The sequence below is a fragment of the Myotis lucifugus genome, unplaced genomic scaffold, assembly GCF_000147115.1.
Source record: "Myotis lucifugus unplaced genomic scaffold, Myoluc2.0 scaffold_294, whole genome shotgun sequence".
Taxonomy (NCBI): Eukaryota; Metazoa; Chordata; class Mammalia; order Chiroptera; family Vespertilionidae; genus Myotis; species Myotis lucifugus.
Window position 1 is genome coordinate 1,432,988 of NW_005871342.1, and position 22,278 is coordinate 1,455,265.

Below are 22,278 nucleotides of genomic sequence, written 5' to 3' on the forward strand. Positions count from 1 at the left end.
ATTCCCACTTGGAGGAGAGACCCAGGAGGACTTCTGACACACACTGATTTTGAGTGAGCGACATATAAATGTTACTGTATTAAGCAGGAGAGATTTCAGGATTTGTTAACAATGCATAGCATAGTCCACCCTGACTAACAAAAGACATATAGCCTGTATATGATTTGTTTAGCACTTCTATTTGTATCGCTAGCTTATACTTTCAGCTTGTTCATTTCCCTGCTGAGATTTTAGATGTCTGTGTGAAAAAGCTGATGTTACTCTGTGCCCACAGGAGGGTAGGCCAAACACATGAAGAAGACCCCTTTAAAGTTAGAAAGCCAGAACTCTTAGCCCAACATCAAGTACTAAACAGGCCCTAGTCTGTTAGTTGCACCCACCATCCCCATGGGTGCCTGGCTAAGTCTCAGAAACTGGTTGGGGACTGGCACAGCCAAGGGCATTGCCCTTGTACTAAGGAAACTCATGTGTTGGTGCTGATGGGAATATGCAGACACCCTGGCCAGTGTTAAGTGGTTAGAGTTTTGGCCCTCGGACCAGGAGGGTCACAAATTCCATTCCTGGTCAAGGGCATGTACCTGGGTTGCAGGTTTGATCCCTGCCCCTGGTCAGACCATGTGCGGGAGGCAACCCATCCATGTGTCTCTCTCACATCAATGTTTCTCTCTCTCTCCCCCTCCCCTCCCTTCTTTCCTTCCACTCTCTCTAAAAATCAATGGAAAAAATATGCTTGGGTGAGGATTAACAAAACAAAACAAAACAAAAGAAAACCACACACACAAATCAGATGTACCAATAGCTACCTGGTTTGCAGTTAGTTCTCTCCAAACATAACATAGAACATCGCTCTTTTATAAAATGTTATTGAGAAATACAGCTGCTAGTGGGAAATGACAGTAGCCTGCCTGGTGTAAGACAGATTTGTTATTAGCAAAGCCATCATCTATTGATCCTATCTTCCACCTCTTGTTGGAAATGTCATTGGTGAGAAGACTTTGGAGATTCCTGTTTCCTTCCTTGACAAACTCCTGTCTGAATTGCTGCTGGCGTATGATAATGAATATGATCCTTTAGGTGCTTGAAATAAAGCAATGTCCACTCGCTTCCGAGGAGATCACGTTTGCTTTTAGAATGTGAGCGTTAGCTGGGAGACCAGCGTTGCTATGTTGAGCCTTTGTTGTCTCTGATCGTGTTTCCCGGGAGCGAGTGTTGGGACAGTGCTGGCACTGTTTCTCTTCCTCCTTCCTTGGATTCTGCTACTAGAGTTTGTAGTCAAGATTGTCACATTTTTCATGGTTAAAGTGTTTTCCCAAATGCTATCCATACGTGAACTGCATCTTGTCACCTATATTCTTTTTCTATATTTTTTAAATATATGATGGTTTGTGCAATCATTTGGGGGAGTTGTCTGGAATAAGAATGAGCCATGCCCGCGTTTTATAAGTTAAAAACCTTAGGTCCTACATCATTTTTCTCAGTTATGTAATGTCTTCAGGAAACTTTAAATCGTTTTACCTAAAATATACCATCGTTTGTCATTAGTGGTCGATTAATGTTTGAATTAATCTAAGATATTTGATGAAGCGATACAGACGGATGTAAAGGGAGACTTGCCTAATTATCGTGAACATTCGTGGTAAAAAGATGACTAATTAAGACAGAATCTCTGCCCTCAAACAATACAGTTGAATGTTTTTTAAAAGCAGGAAATAATACGTATCATTAAGGCCTTAAGCTTTAGTTTAAAACAGGGTTTCTCAACCTCAGCACTGCTGATGTTTTAGGCTGGATACTCCCTCTTCGTAGGGGGCTGTTTTGTGCCTCGTAGGGTATGTAGCAGCATCCCTACTGGCCTTTACACAGTGGATGCTCGTAGCACCCTCTGCACCAGTTATGACAACCAAAAATGACTTCAAACATAGCCACATGTTCCCGGGCGGGGGAGAGGGGAGTAAAATCGCCTCCAGTTGAGAACCGCTGGTTTAGGGTAAGGAGAGATTATTCTAACTGGGAAGCTCAGAGAGGACTTTTGACAGCAGAGGTAACGTTTGAATCCTCTCTGATGGCTGGATAGGACAGGCAGGGGCCACAGCCAAGCATTGGGAGGCGGGCATACAGAGGGAACAACACGAGAAGTGTTAACAAAGGTGCAAAAGGGTAAGTCTCTGTTCAATACTGTACTACAGCCACTGCCTGTAAGGTTTAGGGAAAGAATAAATGCTAGTCATAAACTGTGAGAGGGAAGAATATCAGCATCAATCGGTGCAGGTGGTTTGATCATAGACTTAGAAAACCCAAAATCAACTAAGCATTACTAACAGCAATGAACTGGCTCAACATCAAAGGATAGGAATTGAACTCGCTCTCGTGGGTTCAGATCTGGATTCAGCTTCTGCTGTCAACTGTGTGGCCAGCATATGACTTCACTTCTCTAAGCCTGTTGGCCGACAAGTATTAGAGACTCTTTTAAGGATCAAACTGGGTCATTCACTTAAGCACTTTGAACAATGTAAAGCCCTGTTCATTGTCATCATTTGTGTAGCCAACTTTATGACCAAGAGGTAATACTGAAAAGGAATAGGAAACATGTTCTCGTTCTCTCTCTCTCTCTCTCTCTCTCTCTCTCTCTCTCTCTCTCTCTCTCTCACACACACACACACACACACACACACACACCAAACCAAGTAAAATCTCTATTAGTTATTTAATTCTTCACTAATTTCTCTTATTTTAATAACAGAACACTTTATTAAATATTCTTTTCTGGTGTCATAAGTGTTCTAAATGAGCTATCTCATTTAAATGCAGGAACCACCCCATTTACAGAATGGGTACTTAGGTTGGATAACTTGCCCAAGGTCATATAACTAGCCAGTGGGGAGCCAGTGTGCCCCTACTGGCAGCCGGGTGGCACTACAGGGCAAAGGCTCCAGTGCGTCTCCCGTGTCAGAAAGCTGTGTGACCTTTGCGAAGTGACTTCCTCTCTTGAAGTCTCAATTTTCTCATCTTTAAAATGAAGATAACATTACCTGCCTCAGAGGGTTAAATTAGTTCATGTGTGTAAAACTCTTAGTATGGGGCCTATCACATCATATCATTATCCTGACTCCTACTACCACCCCAGCCACCACTGCACTCTACTGGTTCAGCAGAGGACACCCAGAGGAGGATATCTTTGCACACGTTAGCAATCCAGGTTTCATTTCCCGTGGCTCTGGTTGGGGCTCTTTTTTTGCCTTCCTAACTTGATGCTTTTTTAGTAGGGCTATATCACCAATAGCACATTTGTTGCAATACTCTAGTTAAAACTGCTCAATTTCTCTCTCTCTCTCTCTCTCTCTCTCTCTCTCTCTCTCTCTCTCTCTCTATATATATATATATATATATATATATATATATATATATATATTTTCAAAGAGGAAGGGAGAAAGAGAGAGAGAGAGAAACATCAATGATGAAAGAGAATCATTGATCAGCTGCCTCCTGCACATGCTCTACTGGGGACTGAGCCCGCATGTGCCCCAACCAGAATCGAACCGTAACCTCCTGGTTCATAGGTCGACACTCAACCACTGAGCCATGCCAGCCAGGCCAAACTGGATAATTCTTAATTTCAATCTAGTATCATAAGAATAAGGAAGGATGTAGTCACCAATTCCATACCCACGTCTCCAACAGCGGCATCATAAGATTATCGTGATCTGAAGTGCCATCACCCACCTCATGCTTAGGAAGAGGTTTTTCCTCAGCCTCACTCAGCCTCACTATCGGTGATATAGCCCTACATGTGTTGTCACATGTCTTTTCTTTTGTCCTGTATTGCTGTTGCCTTGAGCAAATTTGGCTCTTTCTGTTAGAAGCTAAAAATGCATTTTTTTTTCCTTTACACAGACTAAAACCAAACAAGGAAAAGAATAGTGACATTAAAAAAAAAATTAACATATAAGCATGCTAAAAATTAAATTGTCAAAATGTGCAAAAGAAAATCACTTATTTTTCCCTGCTTGAAGCAAATGGCAGTTTGTTTTGCATGATGGAACAAATGAAGATTTTTGGACCATGTGGGAACAAGCTGAACTAATTTATTGCCAAATGTTGCTCTGTGACTATGAAGCTTTTCACCACTGGCCTCAAAAAATGACCTCACAAAAGCTATGTCTGAAAGGAATCGCCAACTATTATTAACTCAATGACAAGCTTTGGACTGTGTTCTGATTCTCAGTGGATTAATAGCTTTAAATTATTTTAATGATTTTTTTCCTTTAAAAAAAAAAAGCACCAGATTTCTCTCCCCTTTAATCAGCCAAAAATGATAGTATGTTCCCCTCTCTTCTCCCTTTGTCATCAGAAGTACGGAATCTAATAGTCTGGGAGATCCTAGCTGATTTACTCCAGATACTTATCATAAAAATAAAAATTGCAGGGCATTCATCAGCACTCTCCAGAGACTAGTAACGTATTGACTTCAAGTCACCTATTAATGTCTTCCCCGGACAGAATGTCAAGAAATTCATTGTGAGACGAAGACCATCTCCCGCTTCCTCCTCCCACACCAGAGGTCAGCTTGTTTGGGGCCAGTGGCTAGAGTACGAATCTAGCCAAACAAGCCATTGTCTCTGGATGAGAGGACAGATTGGCTGTTCGGGCTTCCAAGCTGCCCCACGAAGGGCAGGCTTTGTGAAGGCAGGTTCGGGACTCTATTCCCTGCATTATAGAGACTTCTCAATCCAGGCCTCCTTCAGCATGTCACTGCCGTAGCCCGGGAATCGGGGGAGATTGTACTGAGGGGAGAGAATGTCCCACGGGGTGTACAGGAGCCCAGTTTATTCCGTGACTCCTGGTGGCCCACAAAAGTCATAGCTGGAGCCCTGTTGATCAGGGGACATATTGCCAGGACCAAGAGAGCCCCCCATCCATCTTCACTGGAGTCGGGCTCATCTGAATCTCAAAAAACTCTTAAGGCCAGAAGTAAGGTCAAGTCATATTCCAGAAGCTGGATGATAGACAGGTGATACCCGCTAGCCTCGAGCCGGGGGGTGGAGACCAATTAAAAGAGATTTCAGGTTTTACTTAAGAGGACGGTTGGTCTGGGAAACGGGATGTCAGCCGAGGAAGAACGGGGCTTGCGTAGAGGAGGACACAGCAGCTGGAGGTGCCAGTGAACGGAAGCATCGCTCTGATTCTAGGCTGTTTTCCCTCCAACCACTTTGTACTGCATTCTCAGTCCGAGAGTTTCGACAGGAGACTTTTACGCTAGGGCAGCGGCGCCTCCTGAAACAGGCCGCACAGCTGCATCCAGTTAAATGTCAGACGTTTCCCAAAGTAGAAAATAGTCCGCAAAGCTCTACTTCAGGATGATATTAGTGGTCAGATATGGTTAGAAATATTACAACCATATCCTCCTCGAGGAGATTCACAGAGAACACTTAAGGCATTGAGGGTCCGTTTTTTAACTCACCTCCTCCCAAATCAGTTTGACGTGGGACCTCTGTTGGTGGAGCGTCCACATTATGAAATGGCTTCCGTTTGGAGAGCTCGTCTGAAGGAACCCCAGGGCCAGCCAGGCCCTCTGCCATGGAGGTCAGCTCCTCTGTCCCCAGTGGGACGCTGCGTGAGGCCTCAGGTTATGCTCCGCACAGCTCCCGGGTGCCACTTGCTGAGACTACAATGTCAGGGCTGAGTTGTCCATTCATCGGCCCTGGCATACAAGAGGCAGGAGAGTGTGGTCATTAAGAAAGTAACTACCTGGGTTCCAATCCACACTCTCCACTTTGCTAGAAAATTCCAGATAAGATCGTCATTTCCTCTTTGACTCAATTTCCTCGTATGCCCAATAGGGACAGTACTAGTTTTATGCTGTATTATATATTACTAGTGGCTCAGTGCACAGATTCGTGCACATTGAAAGGATATTAATTAGAAGATTCATGCAGTAATTACATTACTGCAAAAAATTATATGTCAAAATAGTATATATAATATAGTATAAAATTAAAACACACGTGCAATTGGTGCCAGGGAGAGCTGTATATGTATCATGCATGCGCGAGTCAACGTTTATTTTTAAATTGTCAGTGTGCATCGTATGTACCAGCCAGTCAGTCAGATGGATGGACAGATGGTCAGTCACTTGGCCTTTTATATATATAGATAGATTGCCAGTGCACGTCATATGTACGGGCCAGTCGAACGGTTGGACAGTCAGTTACTTAACCTTTTATATATATAGATATTATGTATATACATATATACATATAGTATATTTTATAATAGTATAATAACTTAATAGTATAATTATTTTTTACAAGTTTATTATAAGGATTAAGTTGTATATAAAACATTTAGAATTGTGCTTATATTAGTAAGTATTAGCTGTTACCATTATAGTTATGATGGTCACACTTCAGTATGATGGTGATCACAGTGTGACTCTCATGTCAACCACACTTGTCTATGAAATCAATAGTGCTAAGAACATCACTTTACAAAAATTATTGCCACCCTAGCTGGTTTGGCTCAGTGGATAGAGCATCGGCCTGTGAACCAAAGAGTCCTGGGTTCGATTCCAGCCAAGGATACGTACCTTGGTTGCAGGCTCCTCTCCAGCCCTGGCCCTGGTCAAGGCATGTGCAGGAGGCAACCAATCAACGTGTTTCTCTCACATCAATGTTTCCTCCTGTCTTTCCCTCTCTCTGCCACTCTCTCTAACAGGCCAATGGAAAAATCTCCTTGGGTGAGGATTAAAAAAGGAAAAAGATTGCCCTCCCTTGGCATATGCTCCCCCCCACCCCCAGTACACCTGCTCTACAAACAGCAGGGATGAGCTTGTTTACTTGTTTTGCACATATGGCCAGTTTATAGGAAGAGATTTTATTAATACTTGTATGTTATATCGTTAAATCTGAAATTCCCACCAGGTCATTGTAGACTCTTATGTGACTTGAGCTGTATTTGATGGGGAAATGGATTTGCTGCAGGTCTAAGCATGAGAGTGGTGGGTGGGGCCACGTCCCTGTATCGAGGTCATGTCCAGTCGTTGACTCCCACCTACATTTTGCCCACAGCTGCTCCGAGTTCCGTCCCCACCAATACCCAGATCTTGGTGCTGCACACCGGCTGCCTGAGGAAAGCAGTGGGCAGCAAATATAGGGCTACCAGTGTGTCTCCTCTGTGATCTGTTAGTTCATTTCCTTTGGATCCCTGGACTATAGCAGTAGAGACATAATTTTGAATTAATTTTTTTAAAATATATATTTTATTGATTTTTCACAGAGAGAAAGGGAGAGGTATAGAGAGTTAGAGACATCAATGAGAGAGAAACATCGATTCAGCTGCCTCCTGCACACTCCCTACTGGGGATGTGCCCGCAACCCAGGTACATGCCCTTGACCGGAATCAAACCTGGGATCCTTCAGTCCGCAGGCCGACGCTCTATCCACTGAGCCAAACCGGTCAGGGCTGAATTAATTTTTAAGCTTAACTCAGCTGGCCTGTGACTCCTGGCAGTCAGCATCCTGAGGTCACTGTCCCAGGATCCTCGGTCCCATCAGGCCTGCAGGTGAGCTTTTCAAACATTATATTCAGTTCCCCACACGGGCCTCTTGCAGAGCCAGATTCCTGGAATGGAGCAGGTGTGACATTTGATGTGGACCTGGAGATGAGAAGACCGAGGCACAGAGGGATAAATAACTTCCAGCTAGCAGATAGCGGTGACCTTTCCGTTCTGTGGGAGCAGTTTCAGCTGAGACTAGACTTCCACGATCCGGTTCCTAACCTGAAATGTAAGCGTTTCCGTGGGCACAGGGCGTGTTAAGGGCTGTTTCCCTTCCTTCGGTGGCTCATTCTTCCAGACACTCCTTTGGGCAAATGGACCAGCAGGAGGCCAACAGCACGTTTTCTAAGTCAGAAATCTGTGTCTTTCAAAAGGGAATATTCACGGCTTTACTGACATAAAAATCGCACGAACTGGCGTCTCATGCCACTTTTAGAAAAAAGTGGAATATAAATAAAATTTAAGGAAATGCACTTAAGGACTTGCTAATGACGATCTTCAACACTTTTGAAAAATGTGCACATGATTTATGAAGGAGATAGTTAATCACATAGAAAAAGAATAACACCAGATATACAAGCATATAACAGGCAGCAGCTATCCTGACTGCCTTTGTAAGTGCCTGAGATTAAAATTATTAAGAATAGTATGAGCTGGGGGGTGGGGGGGGGAGTCAACTGAGGAAAAAGGAGACTTATGTAAAACTTTAGACAATAAAAAAAAAAAAAGAATGGTATGACCTACCAAGCTGTCATAAAGTTACTTACCAAACTCACAGTGAGGTGATGCTCAGATGAAATAATGCATATGAAAAAGTACTTTGAAAGTATAATTGTGGAATCATTAGTCATTGTGTTTGTTTTTAAGGAGTTTTGAAATGCAGTGAAGATCTACATTGGTGTAAATGGGAACAGTATACAAATGTGGAAGCAGATGTGACGTGGGGGAGAGGGGTTGTGTCAGGATGTGACATGGGGACCATATTGGAAAGTTAAATAAGTAGCACAACCTCCGTATAACTCTGCAGACTTGAAGAGGATGAGGCTGCCATACCTGTACTGAAACGTTCTCCAAAATGTTCTGTTGATTAGAAATAAAACACAGAAAAGCTTGTATAATATTGTCTGTGTAAAAAAATCCAAAAGTCACCCTAACCGGTTTAGCTCAGTGGATAGAGCGTCGGCCTGAGGACTCAAGGGTCCCAGGTTCGATTCTGGTCAAGAATCGAACTCAGAAATCTTAGATCCTTAGTTGCGGGCACATGCCCAGTAGGGAGTGTGCAGGAGGCAGCTGGTCGATGTTTCTCTCGCATCGATGTTTCTAACTCTCTATCCCTCTCCCTTCCTCTCTGTAAAAAATCAATAAAACATATATTTTTTAAAAAATCCAAAAGTCATACACACCAGCATATACACGTGCATAAAGTATCTCAGAAAAGGAAACCTCAAGAACTTGGAACTAGGAGGCCATCAGGGTAGAAGAGAGATTTAACTCTTCACGCATCACCCTTGTGTGCTTTTGAATTTTCTAACATACGTTGCCCATTCAAAAGTAAATTTTTAGAAAGAAATGTAAAGGACACTAGATACAGTTAAATGAGATAAAGAAATAACTGGCAGAGGAACTCGATATAAACAAGAAATTTGGATTTCACAAGAGAAAGTTGGAAGTCTCTGAGACTTCTAAATTGCATTCAAGGCTTTTATTCTACTTTACTACACCAAGTTTACAAAACTGTTTTTATTAGCCCCTTCTTCCTAGAAACCTAATATTGAACAATTATAAGAGAATTTTTTATTCCTAAAGAAAGGACAAGGCTGACCAATAATTTTGCCCAAGTTCTTATAGATGGTGTTTATTATTTTCCTTTTATTACAATGCTTAATAATGTATATTTTTTATTTTTAAAATCTCATTAGAAATAGCTTTTAAAATTGTGTATATAATCTCTGTCTTCACAAAGCATTACAGAACACATTGTTATTTCGATGAAACTTATTTTATAGCTTCTACAGTACCCTGAATAGCTATTATTTAGCTTGTGTGAAAAATCAAATGCTCTGTTCTCAGAAACTAGAGTTCAAAGTCATAAATCATTTGGCTAAGAAGAATAGGAAATTGGTGTCTTCAAAGTGTGAGATTTTATCAACAAATCAAATTGTTTCAGGTTGGAGTCAATGCTGGTTGTCAATTATGTACAGAACAAGGCCGACCTCAGTGATGGAGCAAGTTGAATTATGTTTTCAAGGGTGCTACCTGAAAAATGCTACCTATGTCACTTTTTCTCGGGCTGCTAATTATTCACAAATAAGTACCTTTCAGTGTTATTTGGAAGTGTCCTTCCTTTACCCCTCCATGGCCACTCCCCCCACACATGCCCTTCCTCCATTATTTTAAGTAATGTTAAAGTGATGACAGTAACACATTCCTTCCATAGGTTTATTATGTGATATTTTACTCAGCTATGCCTGGAATTCTAGATACTAAATTGGGCTATAAATATCGTAGACCAAAGCCAATGTTCACCTTCATTTCTGCAAAAGGGACGCCAAAAAAGTGGCAATGATTAAGATGCTCATTTATCAGAGTTTCTAAGTGTAAGATCACGTGTGTGTGTGTGTGTGTGTGTGTAAGGCTCCCAAGATGAGTAAGTGCAGAATAAATGGTCAGGTGATGGACTCCCCACCCTCTTGGGCTCTGCCATCTAGACCTAAATCCCGGTCCATCTTGCACTGACTGGCCCATAAGAACCCCAACAGCCAGCTTGGTTGGGTTTTCTTGTCTCCATATGCACATGTTCTGATCTTCCCATCTTAGCAGAACACTTCTCTGCTTAGGCCAGGATCTATCTGGAACAACAGAGAAAAGTCAGAAGTTATGCCCTGCCCCATCCATTCCCTGGCCCTTATCCCTTTGTTTGTTTGTTTGTTTGTTAATCCTCACTTGAGGATATTTTTTCCATTGATTTTTAGAGAGTGTGGAGGGAGAGAGGAGAAGAGAGAGAGAAACATCGATGTGAGAGAAACATATCGGTTGCCTCCCGCACACACCCTCACTGGGGTGAGGGAACGAACCTGCAACCCAGGTATGTGCCCTTGACCAGGAATGAACCCGCCCGTGACCCTTGGATGCGCGGGCCAGTGCTCTAACCAGTTAGCAACACCGGCCAGGGCCCTTATCTCTCTTTAAAGGTAGTGCTGCTATCAGGTGAATGTGTGACGCTGTCTAGGGGATGGTTGATGAATTATATTTTAATAGGGCAGGACTGTCAGCACTTTTACAAGTAATGCTCAGTCTATAGGTAATGTTTACATCAACAAAAAGATTAAAATGTCTCTTTTCAACTTGTTTTGTCTTTTCTGTTTTACTTAAAGGTATGACATTGGCATTTGCAGGATCGTATTTGTTGGTGAACTTTGCTCCAAACATATCCCAGGCTATCTCTGCGAGAACAGTACAATATTACTTTGTTGGCTGGCAGTTCCTGATCTATGTGGTAAGCATTCTAATGACTGTGGCAGAGCTATGTTATCTAGACCGCTGGTACATGCAGATGTTAGAGAACTAACACAATCTTCTCTTCTCAGCATTAATATCTCATTAACATATATCAATGCAAATATATTTGACCAACATGAAAGTATTTGAAACACTAACTCAGCAATAGACGTCCCCAGCTTCCCAGGTTTCCCATCCTTGAGGGTGACCCGTGACTAGAACAATTTCCACAACATTGGATCTGGCCAATTTCAGAGCATCATATTTTAGGACAACTCAAAAGTAAAAACAAACACACAAACCCCAAAGAAACCTCTCTTCCAAGTCCAAAGGGAAGTACCTGAAGACCCCTTTTTCTTCCTTGAATTTATTCAAGGTAGATTTTTTTAAATTTTGTTTTATTGCTTAAAGTATTACAAACAGTATTACATATGTCTCCTTTTTTTTCCCCCTTGACATTCCCCCGGCCTCCCCTACCCCCCAGTGTCTTGTGTCCATTGGTTATGCTTATATGCATGCATACAAGTCCTTCGGTTGATCTCTTACGCCCGCATGCCCCCCCCCCCAACCCTCCCCGGGCTTCCCGCTGTAGTTTGACAGTCTGTTCGATGCTGCTCTGCCTCTGTATCTATTTTTGTTCATCAGTTTATAATGGTCTTTATTATCCATAAATGAGTGAGATCAGGTAGATATTCTCTTCAAAAAAATTCTCATTGAGAACAATGCCATAGGCTGTCTGTGGAGAAGCAGGCCACAGTAGGGTAATGCTGAGAGATGTGCAAAAGAAAGAATGGAATGAGCCGGTACAGAAATTGGAAGCCACTAATTAGGACAATTTATTTGCTGCAGTGGCCATATCCAGTGGGTGTAAAGAGAAGACATGATTGAAGTGGTTAGTACGTAACTTTTTGCAGGAATCGGTTTAGGTGGAAAATAAGAACATTATAGGAAAGACAGGTAGTAAGAACAAAACTGGGATAGTTGAGCATTTAACCAAGAACTGGATTGGTAAAGTAATTGTGAATTCAGTTAAAAGGATCAAAGCACACAGAATCATGTAATTTAGGATTAGACGTGACCTCAAAAAACTATCTGCTCTAGTCCTCTGCCATTAAAACAGGTAACATAGTACGATCCTACTTTATTCACCTTTTATGTAAAAATATTTGTTCCAAGTGTAACTCGGGCTATCACAGCAGGAACTGCCTGGTATTACATTATTGTCTGGCAGTTCCTCATCTGTGTGACAAGAATTCTGTATATATTACTATCTTTGATATGTCATTCTGACCACTGGAGCATAAATGTTTATAGGTCTTTTCTTTTTGTAGTCTCCCACTTTATCCACTCTACCCCTTTCTCTTACTCAACGAAGATTTCTCTGTTTTAAAAAAATCTCCATATACTACACACCCTTTAATAAACTCTTATTTCTCTTCCACTCACCACCATTTATTCCCCTCTGTTTTCTCAGCTCCTACTCACTCACCATTTATTAAAATTCTAGTGGATCCCTCCCCACAAGTTGCCAAATGCAATTGCTTTCTTTTGGGGGCGGGCGGGGGGAGAGGCAACCTAATTCTTCCTGAACCTGAAGCAGCATTTACTCATGACCCATCACATCTCGAACTGCTCGCCTCTCTGCTTCCTCAGTTTGTTTCCCCTGTTTCTCCAACTATTCCATCCCAGGCTCTTGATACTCACCTCCTCCTCTTCTGCCAACCACTCTTACCTATTCATGCTAAATATTCATCCAGGGTTTTCTAGGGTGATCTCATTGCCCACCCCACCATCCTCCGTTAGAAGGACTTCCAAATCCAGACCTACATTTCTCCCCAGGCCTCTTCTGAGCTGCACATCTCTGTTCTCATCTCTCCACTGATTACTCTTCCCTGCCTGGATGTCCCAGAGGTTCTTCAAATGTAGCATCTTAAACACTGAGCTCGCCATCTTCTCTCCTCCACTCCCTCCTCTCTTATATTGGAAGGCTCCCCTTCCCCCTGCCCTCCAGCACCTTTAGGCCTGGGCTTCCCAACTCAGGTCAGCCTTCCTCAGGTCTATCATACTCTGTGCCTCCTGCCTGCCTACCCCATTGTATCTTCCTACTTGTTCACCATACCCAGTCCTTTAACTACTGCAGCTGTCACCAATCACATCTAAGAACTAGAAGGACTTGCTCTGTAGTTCATGATAGTCTAAACTTGAAGTCCTACCAACACATGTTATACTTTGTCTATAGGCAAAACAAATTGTTCCTCCAGTGAGAAAAGGCTCACATAGTTTATGATCAGAAAATTAATAGCCCAAGTTAAGTCCTTTGGAGATTAAAGATGCATCAGGACTTATTTTGGTAGGAATAAACAGCATTGTTTGATGATGATGTATCCTATATTGTTTTAACACCAGAGAAAACATTTTAAAAGAATAAAGCTACTTTTTATTAAACCTTATGTTTCCACACAAAAAATCTGAAATTAATTGCATTTTGCCATTTTCCAAAGTCAACTCAATTTATTAGTCATCCTGGGTAGAGAGAGGAATTTCTGTAGCAGAAATTTCACAGTCCTGGGAGAGATCCATAGTCCCATAAAAATATATTTGAAAGTAAATGCCACCAAAAATGTATATAATTCCAGATATTTATAAGATAGCATAAAATAAACCTTTAAGGAAGTCACGTTTCAATAACGCATTGGCAGTAGACTCTAAGGGAAATAGATCTATATTATCTTAGTTTGAAATTTAATGTTAGATGTTGCATCTCTAAAGACCAGAACTTATCAATTATATACTAAGATCTTGAGCTAAAGTTTAGTTTAAATCTGTTAAACACCTAAGTAATTAATATTTAATCCTTGGATGTGGCAGATTCTGTGCTTTTTCTGCAAACCATGCCTGCAAAGATCATAACTACAGTAATTAAAACTGCTCTTTTGCCGGCCAGCAAAACCCCTCTGAGCCTTGGTTTCCCCGCCTGTAAAATGGGGATAAGAGTGCCACTCCAAAGGTGGTTGTGAGGACTCCGTGAATTAGTACAAGAAAAGCATATGGTGAGCATGCAGTACGCGCTGTTATTACTTCTGACCTCACAGACAGCAGCAAAGCAGCCTCTTTGTGGGTTGCAGCAACCTGCAGGAATCACAGCTGCTTTAATATTGATATTCTCACAGAGGGGGGGGAAATGTTGCTAGAAAAAAATTAACATTCATTCAGGCTGTTTAAATATTTTATTCCTGGGAGCGCCATGATGTCGTAACACAAGACAAAACCCAGGGCAACGGCAGTCATTCTATGAATAATAGGAACTCGTGTTTTATTTATCTGAAGCCTCAGAAGTGGATTTACAAAAAGTCATGCATGACTTTTAGAACTGATAACTACCCTCACCCCCACCCCCCACCCCACCAAAAAGTTAATAATCGGCCTGCTCATCCATTTAGCTAACATGCTCTGTGCTGTGAGGAAGAGCTTTCTTCTCTCCATCAGGGGGAACTGTGGTCCCTGTATCAGGTGAGAAATGGAAGCCTGTGGTTGAGCAGAGAGCAAGCCAAGAGCGATATTTCTGTGAACAGTTGAGGAGTCGTACACAGGCTGGGACACCCAGTGTTTTGATGGCCGCTTCGGGAAGGCAAAGAGACCGTTGTCCAATCGCTTTTGTAGCACTGCTTGGTTGAATCAAAAGCCTAGCAAATAAGTCTTATAAGGAAGAGTGAAAATAGTTGGTTTAATTTACCAGGAAAAGAAGACTAAGGGATGACCTAAGTTTCCATTGTAGATGAAAGGGTTTTTAAATGAAGAAGGTTTGGTCTTGCTGCTTTCCCTGCCCCCAGAGGATTAACGTAGAAGTCAAACCAACAGGCGAAACCTTGAATGGAAAAGGAGAGATTGTTGACTTAGAGTTCCATAAGTAAAATGCAGTCCTAAACGTAGTGAAGTTACTACTTCTAGTAATTCTTAAGAAAAAAATCGCAATCGTCGGCATTTTAACTTGTCTGATGTCAGAAAAAGTAACATTCCATATTTTTTTAAATATATTTTATTCATGTTCAACAGAGAGGAAGGGAGAGGGATAGAGAGAAACATTGATGAGAGAGAAACATGATCAGCTGCCTCCTGCACACCCCCTAGGGATGTGCCCACAACCAAGGTACATGCCCTTGATCAGAATCGAACCTGGGACCCTTCAGTCCGCAGACTGACGCTCTATCCACTGAGCCAAACCGGTTCAGGCAACATTCATATTTATTATTTCAGTCCATGGATATCATTTCTTTGGGGGGGGGGGGAAAAGAGTTGCTTCAGATTATCTTAAGGACCTCAAAAAAGAAAAGAAATGATAAATAAAATTAAGAACTCAGACTTACACTAGAGTTTTCTTGGGGTAGGAAAATTTAGACATTTAGTCAGTATTTATTGAACCTTCAGTTTATTAGCGTTAGGTCTGTTTTTTGGCATGTTGTTCATCATAAATTTGAGGTGTAATTTTCTTATTAATTCCCTAAATATTGGGGACAGGGTGGCAAACAGCCGATACGGATAAGGACCCTGTCCTCATAGAGCTGATGTCCAGTGGGGAGACAGACAGGAAACACATAAGTGCATGAACAGGAAGTATGACAGATGATGATAAAATGCTCACAGTGGCCACCTGAAGTCTGGGGTGTGATAGGATGACTGGGGGGCTCTGTCAGATCAAAGTGGTCAGGGAAGACTTCTCAGAGGAGGTGACAGTTAAGCTGAGAGCTGAGTGACTAGAAGGGGCCATTGTGCAAAGATCAGGGAAAGACCCCTCCAGGCAGCATAGTTAGTGCAAAGGCCCAAAGGCAGGAGCAATCTGAGGACTGCCAACACTAGGGAGGAAAAAAGGCCATTTGTGGCTGGCGCAGGTTGGACCATCCCAGAGTGAATTGTACAAGATGAGGTGAGAGAAGTTGGCTGGGGCTTTTATATCCAGGAAGGAGTGTGTGTGTGTGTGTGTGTGTGTGTGTGTGTGTGTGTGTGTGTTGATTTCAGAGAGGAAGGGGGAGAGAGAGAAACATCAATGATGAGAGAGGATCATTAATTGGCTGCCTCCTGCACAACCCCACTGGGGATCAAGCCCATAACCTGGGCATGTGCCCTGACTGGGAATTGAACCGTGACCTCCTGGTTCATAGATCAACGCGCAGCCACTGAGCCATGCCAGCCGGGCTGGATTCTATTCTTAATGTGATAGGAAACCATAGGAATTACTGGATCTAACATATTTTTACTACATGTATCATCCTGGATGAATCTCATAAACATAATGCACGGTGAAAAAAAGCCAGTGAAAGCAGTATGACCCCCCCTTGTATAAAGTCCAAACAGATGCAAAAATAAGCAGGGTGTCATTTAGGGATACATAGAAATGTGATAAACTATCAGGAAAGTGAGTGGTAACCACAAAGCTCAGTACAGTGGTTCCTGGGGAGGTCATAGGAGAGAGGAGTGCAAGTGGGGAGGGGCATACAACGGACTTCAAAGGTATTGGTCAGTTCTATTTCTTAGGGCCACATGAATGCTTGTCATATCACCATAAATACCTTATATGTATGTCACATGTATGCTCTGGGAATAAAATATTATCCAGATTGTGCTTTTAAATAATTCCTCTGGCTGCTGAATGGCTGGATTGTAGAGAGGCAAGAGTAAAATCAGAGGTGAATGAGAAGCCGTTGCAGAGGTCAGAGGGTGGCAGGGAGTGAGGCGGAGGGAGCAGTGTGGTGATGTCACCTGCTGAGGGGGTGAGGACACCAGGAAGAACAGGTAGGGAAGGCAGGCAATCCAGAGTTAAGTGTTGCCCATACTCGTGGGATATGGCTATTAAACGTGCATGTGGAGATGTCTAGTAGAGAGTTGGATAAATAAGACTGGAGTTGGAGGGAGGTCGGGACTGGAGATCTAGATCTGGGCACCACTGGCAGGTAGGTGATGCTAGAGCTCTGGGCCTGGACAGCTGAGGTTTTAAGTATTGTTCTCCAATATTGATAATTGTCCTTAGGGACTCTAGTCACCTCACCAACTCTCATAACTTGCAAAGTCAAGGAAGTGCGACATTCTGAAGACTTGGTATAGAATAATTTATACTTTACTCTTTGTTTTATTTCTAGATTTTAGAAATATTAGTTTTCTGCATTCTCCTATATTTCTATAAAAGAAAAGGAATGAAGCACATTGTGATTCTACTAACCCTGGTAGCGCTTCTAGGTAAGGATATATTTTGTTTCCTAATTTTCTAATCTAGCCATGCTAAATCAAAAAGATTTGAAGGAAAATATTTGAGCATTCTATTCCTTTCTCATTGTTTCTACTTTTCAACTCTAATTTATAGAAAGAAACTGAGTCTCAATTATGCAAACTAGATGTCTATTACTAAAATTGATATATTTAATTCTTTAAAAACTATATTTAGCAATTTTGACTTTTTGGTCATTTTATTTGCTCTCTGATAACTTTAGGATTTTTTTTTCTTAGAAATAATTGAAAAATGTAAAGATGGAAAAATAACTACAAAAATATTTCCCACATGTTAAGAATGACTTCGAGTTGAGTGTTGAGGTTACAAGTGATTTTCATTTTTCTTTCCAGACTTTTCTGCATTTTCCAAATTTTCTTTAATGAACATGTATATTTGTATAGTTTTTAAAAAGTAGTTTAAAATTTATTCATAATCCCACTACCTAGAGTATGTAGGTTCTTCTAATCTTTTTTCTGTGTATACACAAGTACTCTCTATTTTTATATATACAATATTAGAATGAGACTGCATTACAATTTTGTATTTCCATCTGTCTCATCAACCACCCTCCCCCCACCAAAAAAAAATCTTAGAAGAACTTGATACCAGTCTAGAAATAACTTTCAGAGTTATAATAAATAGTGATTAATCAGTTGGTGATTGTGCATGCTTTGAAAATGCAATGATCAACTCGAGCAACTCATAGTTGGTTTAGCTGTTTAGTAAAGAATTCCAGTTTTGTTTGTGTTTTGTGTTTAAGTATAATTTAACGTCAGGTGGTGGTTGAATTAGATGATTTTTTAAAAGTCGGTGACCTTTAAGGGCGTTGGCAGTCCCAGGTTCTGCGGCTCATGGAACAGTGTGTTCAGCTGTTTCTCCATCAGTGATCCCTTTGGGAATCCAAGCTGTTCCGACTACAGGACCATAATCACATTGTGCTCTAATTACAAGCAACATGTTCAGGAGGAAATCAAGGTCCCTCAAGAGCAAACTTTACAAACTTAAACCATCAAGTAACACACATCTCGAGAGATACTTGACATTCCGTAGGTTCGCTGAGATATGAGTGTTGTCGTACTCTGTAGAAAATATGTAGAAGGTCAGGTCAAAAGACGTTTTAAAATGAAGAGGTGCCCAGTTGTAAGGGCCTCTTTGTTCGGATTGGGGGTTTGCTTTTAGAATTTATTACCGGGTCTCCTCTGTTAATGTGACTTATAACAGAAAGAAAATGCCTAATTTGGAAGTGTGCCCTAGTACCCTTCAAGTTAAAGTACTTTCAGTTTTTGGAAAAGGAGATTCTGGAAGGCTTTTCCTAGTTGGAACACTTCACCTGCTATTTAAACACATCATATATATATATATTCTTTTCAGAAGCTAAAAGGAGTAAAGTTCAGATATATTATGACTAGATATCAACAGCAACAAAAACAGTATTTCTCCTTCCCATTGCCTTTGACTTATAATTATATTTGATTACATGTAAAACTTTTTTATTTTTCTGTAGGTTTCAGCTAATTTATGGAATCATAGGTAACGTAATTTCAAGGGACCTGGGCAAAAGGGAACCCCTGTCTTCTACCTACAGAAGCATGGTGTTTCCAGAAAATGCATCGTTGCTTTCACGTTGATAGAACCTCGTCAAGTCACTTTTTCTTCATTGCTATTTGGAAACTAAGAAAGACGTGTTCCCGTGAGGGACAGGTTCCTCTTTAGCGTAGAAAGTGTGTAGACATGCTTGTGTAAATCTCAGACTTATGGTTGACTCTGAGAAATGAATACTCAGGTTCTGCTTCCTGTTAGTGTCATCTTCAAAAAATATTTTAATGAAACTTGTAGGCATTTATTAACAAAGGGTTCACGCATAGACCAAGTACAACTCTTAGTAAACTCAGAGTGAGTTGCTTTTCAGTTTTCAGTCTTCTCATCTATTTGGCTTTACATTTTTTTCAGTATAGCTTCATAGTTATTTTCCCATTAACGTTACGTGGACAATCCCACTTTTCTTATCTCCTCCCTTCATTGTTTTCTCCTTTCCCAGCTCTTAGTAATTATAACCTCTATAGCATCCTTTCAACAGTTACGGCTGGAAAATAAGCATCTTGCTCCAAAGATAAAAAGCACAGTCACACAGCAGATCTTTAGCTGATAGAAGCCAATCTGAAGTCCAGCCCAGCGTAAACACCAGGGCTCCTGCTTAGCTAGAATCTTTATGCTTAAAGCATCATGGGGGTATTTACCACTGTGCCATGTACACTGAAGATATTTGTCATTCTGTCTCAGGTATGTATTTTATTTGTGTTCTTTGTTTTGTTTTTCAGCCTCATTGACTGTTATTTCAGTGAAAGCTGTCTCAGGCATGATCACTTTTTCTGTGACGGATAAAATGCAGCTAACGTATCCCATCTTCTATATCATGTTGATCATCATGATAGCATCTTGTGTTTTCCAAGTCAAGTAAGTTAGCGTCCCTGTCCTCACCAGTCTTTCAGCATTCCTGTGCTTCTCTGAGCATCCGTCTTTCTTGGCTTCAGATGATCATTAAAATTAGATGCAACTGACTTAGAAGGGTGAAGGGTCTACAGCTTATCCTCAGCTAACATGCCTTGCAATAGCCTTCACATCCAATAAGGAGTTTTTACTGAGCATTGCCTTCACATCTTGTGAGCTCTAAAGTGCAGCCATAATCCAGCTAAGTGCACTCTGATACTTTCCTGATGCTTTTCTGCTAGTAATTAATATCCATCGTACACAGGGTTGTCATTAGCAATAAATCAAAGGGGCAGGTCCACATCCAGATTTCTTTTCTAAGTATAGGAAATACATGAACCTTTCACCTTCACTTCTTAGCTCATGCTCATTAATTGCCCAGAGATGGACAAAACCAGACGTTTGGCCGGGAGGGAAATCCTTTCCTCAGAACTTTGTATCTTTGGCCAGGATTTGCTTCGTACCCAAGGGACTGTGGAATGATTGTTTTATGTTTCTCCTGGGGCCTAATAGTGGTGACATGGAACATTTTTAATTTCTGCTCTCCCCGCCTCCCCCCAACCCCTCTGCTCCAATGGCTTCCCCTCCATGTCACATGGGGAGGATGCCTTTGCCTGCGAGGCTCTCGAGTCAACCAGAAAGTTTTCTGTTTACCCCCTAAGTGCTATGCAAAGCCACCATCCCAGTGCCAGCGAGGAAGTCAGAGCCCAAACTCAGGAAGAGATTGGTTCCTTTCTTAGTCCTAGAAGTCCAGTCTCATTGTCATGGGTTGGCTATAGGCCCTGTAACTAGGAGTGTGGACAATTACCGGAGAAACCAATGTTTTGTCACTGTTTCATTAGTCATTTCCTTATAAGACTGAGTATGTTTCTAATACTTGAGTCTTGCTGTTTTGTCTCTTCTCTTCTTCTGAATTAATCAGGGCTGCTCTACTACCTTTTAGAATGTAACGATTAGCATCATTATCTTTGAACTATGCTTTATGAATGTAAAAGGTAGATACAGTCAAAGGTAAACTGCGTTCTTATCACCCTTGTTTCCGTCTCTACATCTTTCACACTGGAGCTGGGTGAACACACTAGAACTGTAGAACTGTGGCTTTCAGCCCTGGCTGCCCATTAAAATTACCCGAGGAGGCTTAATTACACATACTTATGTGCGTATATGTATACACACATGCACGCATGTATATACAGGCACAGGCACACCTGGGCTCTGCCCACAAAAATTATTTTTTTTTCCAATTGCTCAAGAATAGGACCTAAGCATTCATGCTTTTTGAAAGCACCCAGGTGATGTCAGTGCAATGCACTGCTCTAGAGAAGGTTCTAGTTCAGTGATGGCGAACCTATGACACGCTTGTCAGAGGTGACATGTGAACTCATTTTTTTGGTTGATTTTTCTTTGTTAAATGGCATTTAAATATATAAAATAAATATCAAAAATATAAGTCTTTGTTTTACTATGGTTGCAAAGATCAAAAAATTTCTGTATGTGACACGGCACCAGAGTTAAGTTAGGGTTTTTCAAAATGCTGACACGCCGAGCTCAAAAGGTTCGCTCACCATCACTGGTCTAGTCCCGGACAGGGCAGCACAGCACAGTGCGGGAACCTGAATTCGGTTGGTCGCCAACGTGAGAAGCCAAGTTCCCACATGTGCTCTGCAGCTGGAGCCCCAAGCATTGTTTTTGAAACATTAAACATTCCTTTTACTTCTCCATCTTCTTTCTTGGCACGTGGCATGTCAATGCATAGCTCTACTATTCCCTCGATATGATATTTAACAGATTCTGGGGTCTATCGTAATGAATCAGCCGCAGTGTGATACCGGTCCAGCAGCTTGAATTGCTTCCAACTCAAACTTCTGTGGCCTCAGAATATGATTAATTGCTTTTCATTGTTACTGTTGTTGGTTTAAACAGACCATAAAACCTGACATCTGATCTCATACATCAGATGCATATAAGCTATGACTGCTGATTGGAAATGCCCTTCTACTGCACTTCCTTTCCCTTTGTAGTTGTAGCTGAAGAACATGCATTTCTTGATGTTATTGTTAACTTATTGCTGAGCATCTCTGAAGGCCAGAGCTTCAGGAAGTGCCTTCTGCTCTAGGTTCCTGAATCAAGCCACGAATCTCTACAGTACAGCGACGGTGGTGCCCATTAACCATATTTTCTTTACAACCAGTGCCATTATTGCAGGTGAGTTTTGGCTTTCTGTACTTAGGTGTTCTACCCCCACAACACGCATGTGAGAAAAGCAAGGAATCCTTCGGTTATTAGCAGCCGTGGGCAAACTACGGCCCGAGGGCGGGATCCGGCCCGTTTGAAATGAATAAAACTAAAAAAAAAAAAAAGACCGCACCCTTTTATGTAATGATGTTTACTTTGAATTTATATTAGTTCACACAAACACTCCATCCATGCTTTTGTTCTGGCCCTCCGGTCCAGTTTAAGAACCCATTGTGGCCCTCGAGTC

At 41.6% G+C, this 22,278-nt stretch overlaps 1 protein-coding gene across 1 annotated transcript in view; it reads left to right on the forward strand.

Annotated features, from left to right (window-relative positions):
• Positions 1 to 22,050, forward strand: part of NIPAL2 (NIPA like domain containing 2) — a gene marked incomplete at its 3' end in the record, with an annotated part of 53,545 nt that extends 31,495 nt beyond the window's left edge. Inside the window, exons 5-8 of the mRNA XM_023763613.1 lie at positions 10,928 to 11,048; positions 17,182 to 17,278; positions 19,628 to 19,763; positions 21,913 to 22,050. Coding sequence (XP_023619381.1) covers positions 10,928 to 11,048; positions 17,182 to 17,278; positions 19,628 to 19,763; positions 21,913 to 22,050 — 492 coding nt within the window. The remainder of the gene's footprint in view (positions 1 to 10,927; positions 11,049 to 17,181; positions 17,279 to 19,627; positions 19,764 to 21,912) is intronic.
• Between the last annotated feature and the right edge of the window lie 228 nt (positions 22,051 to 22,278).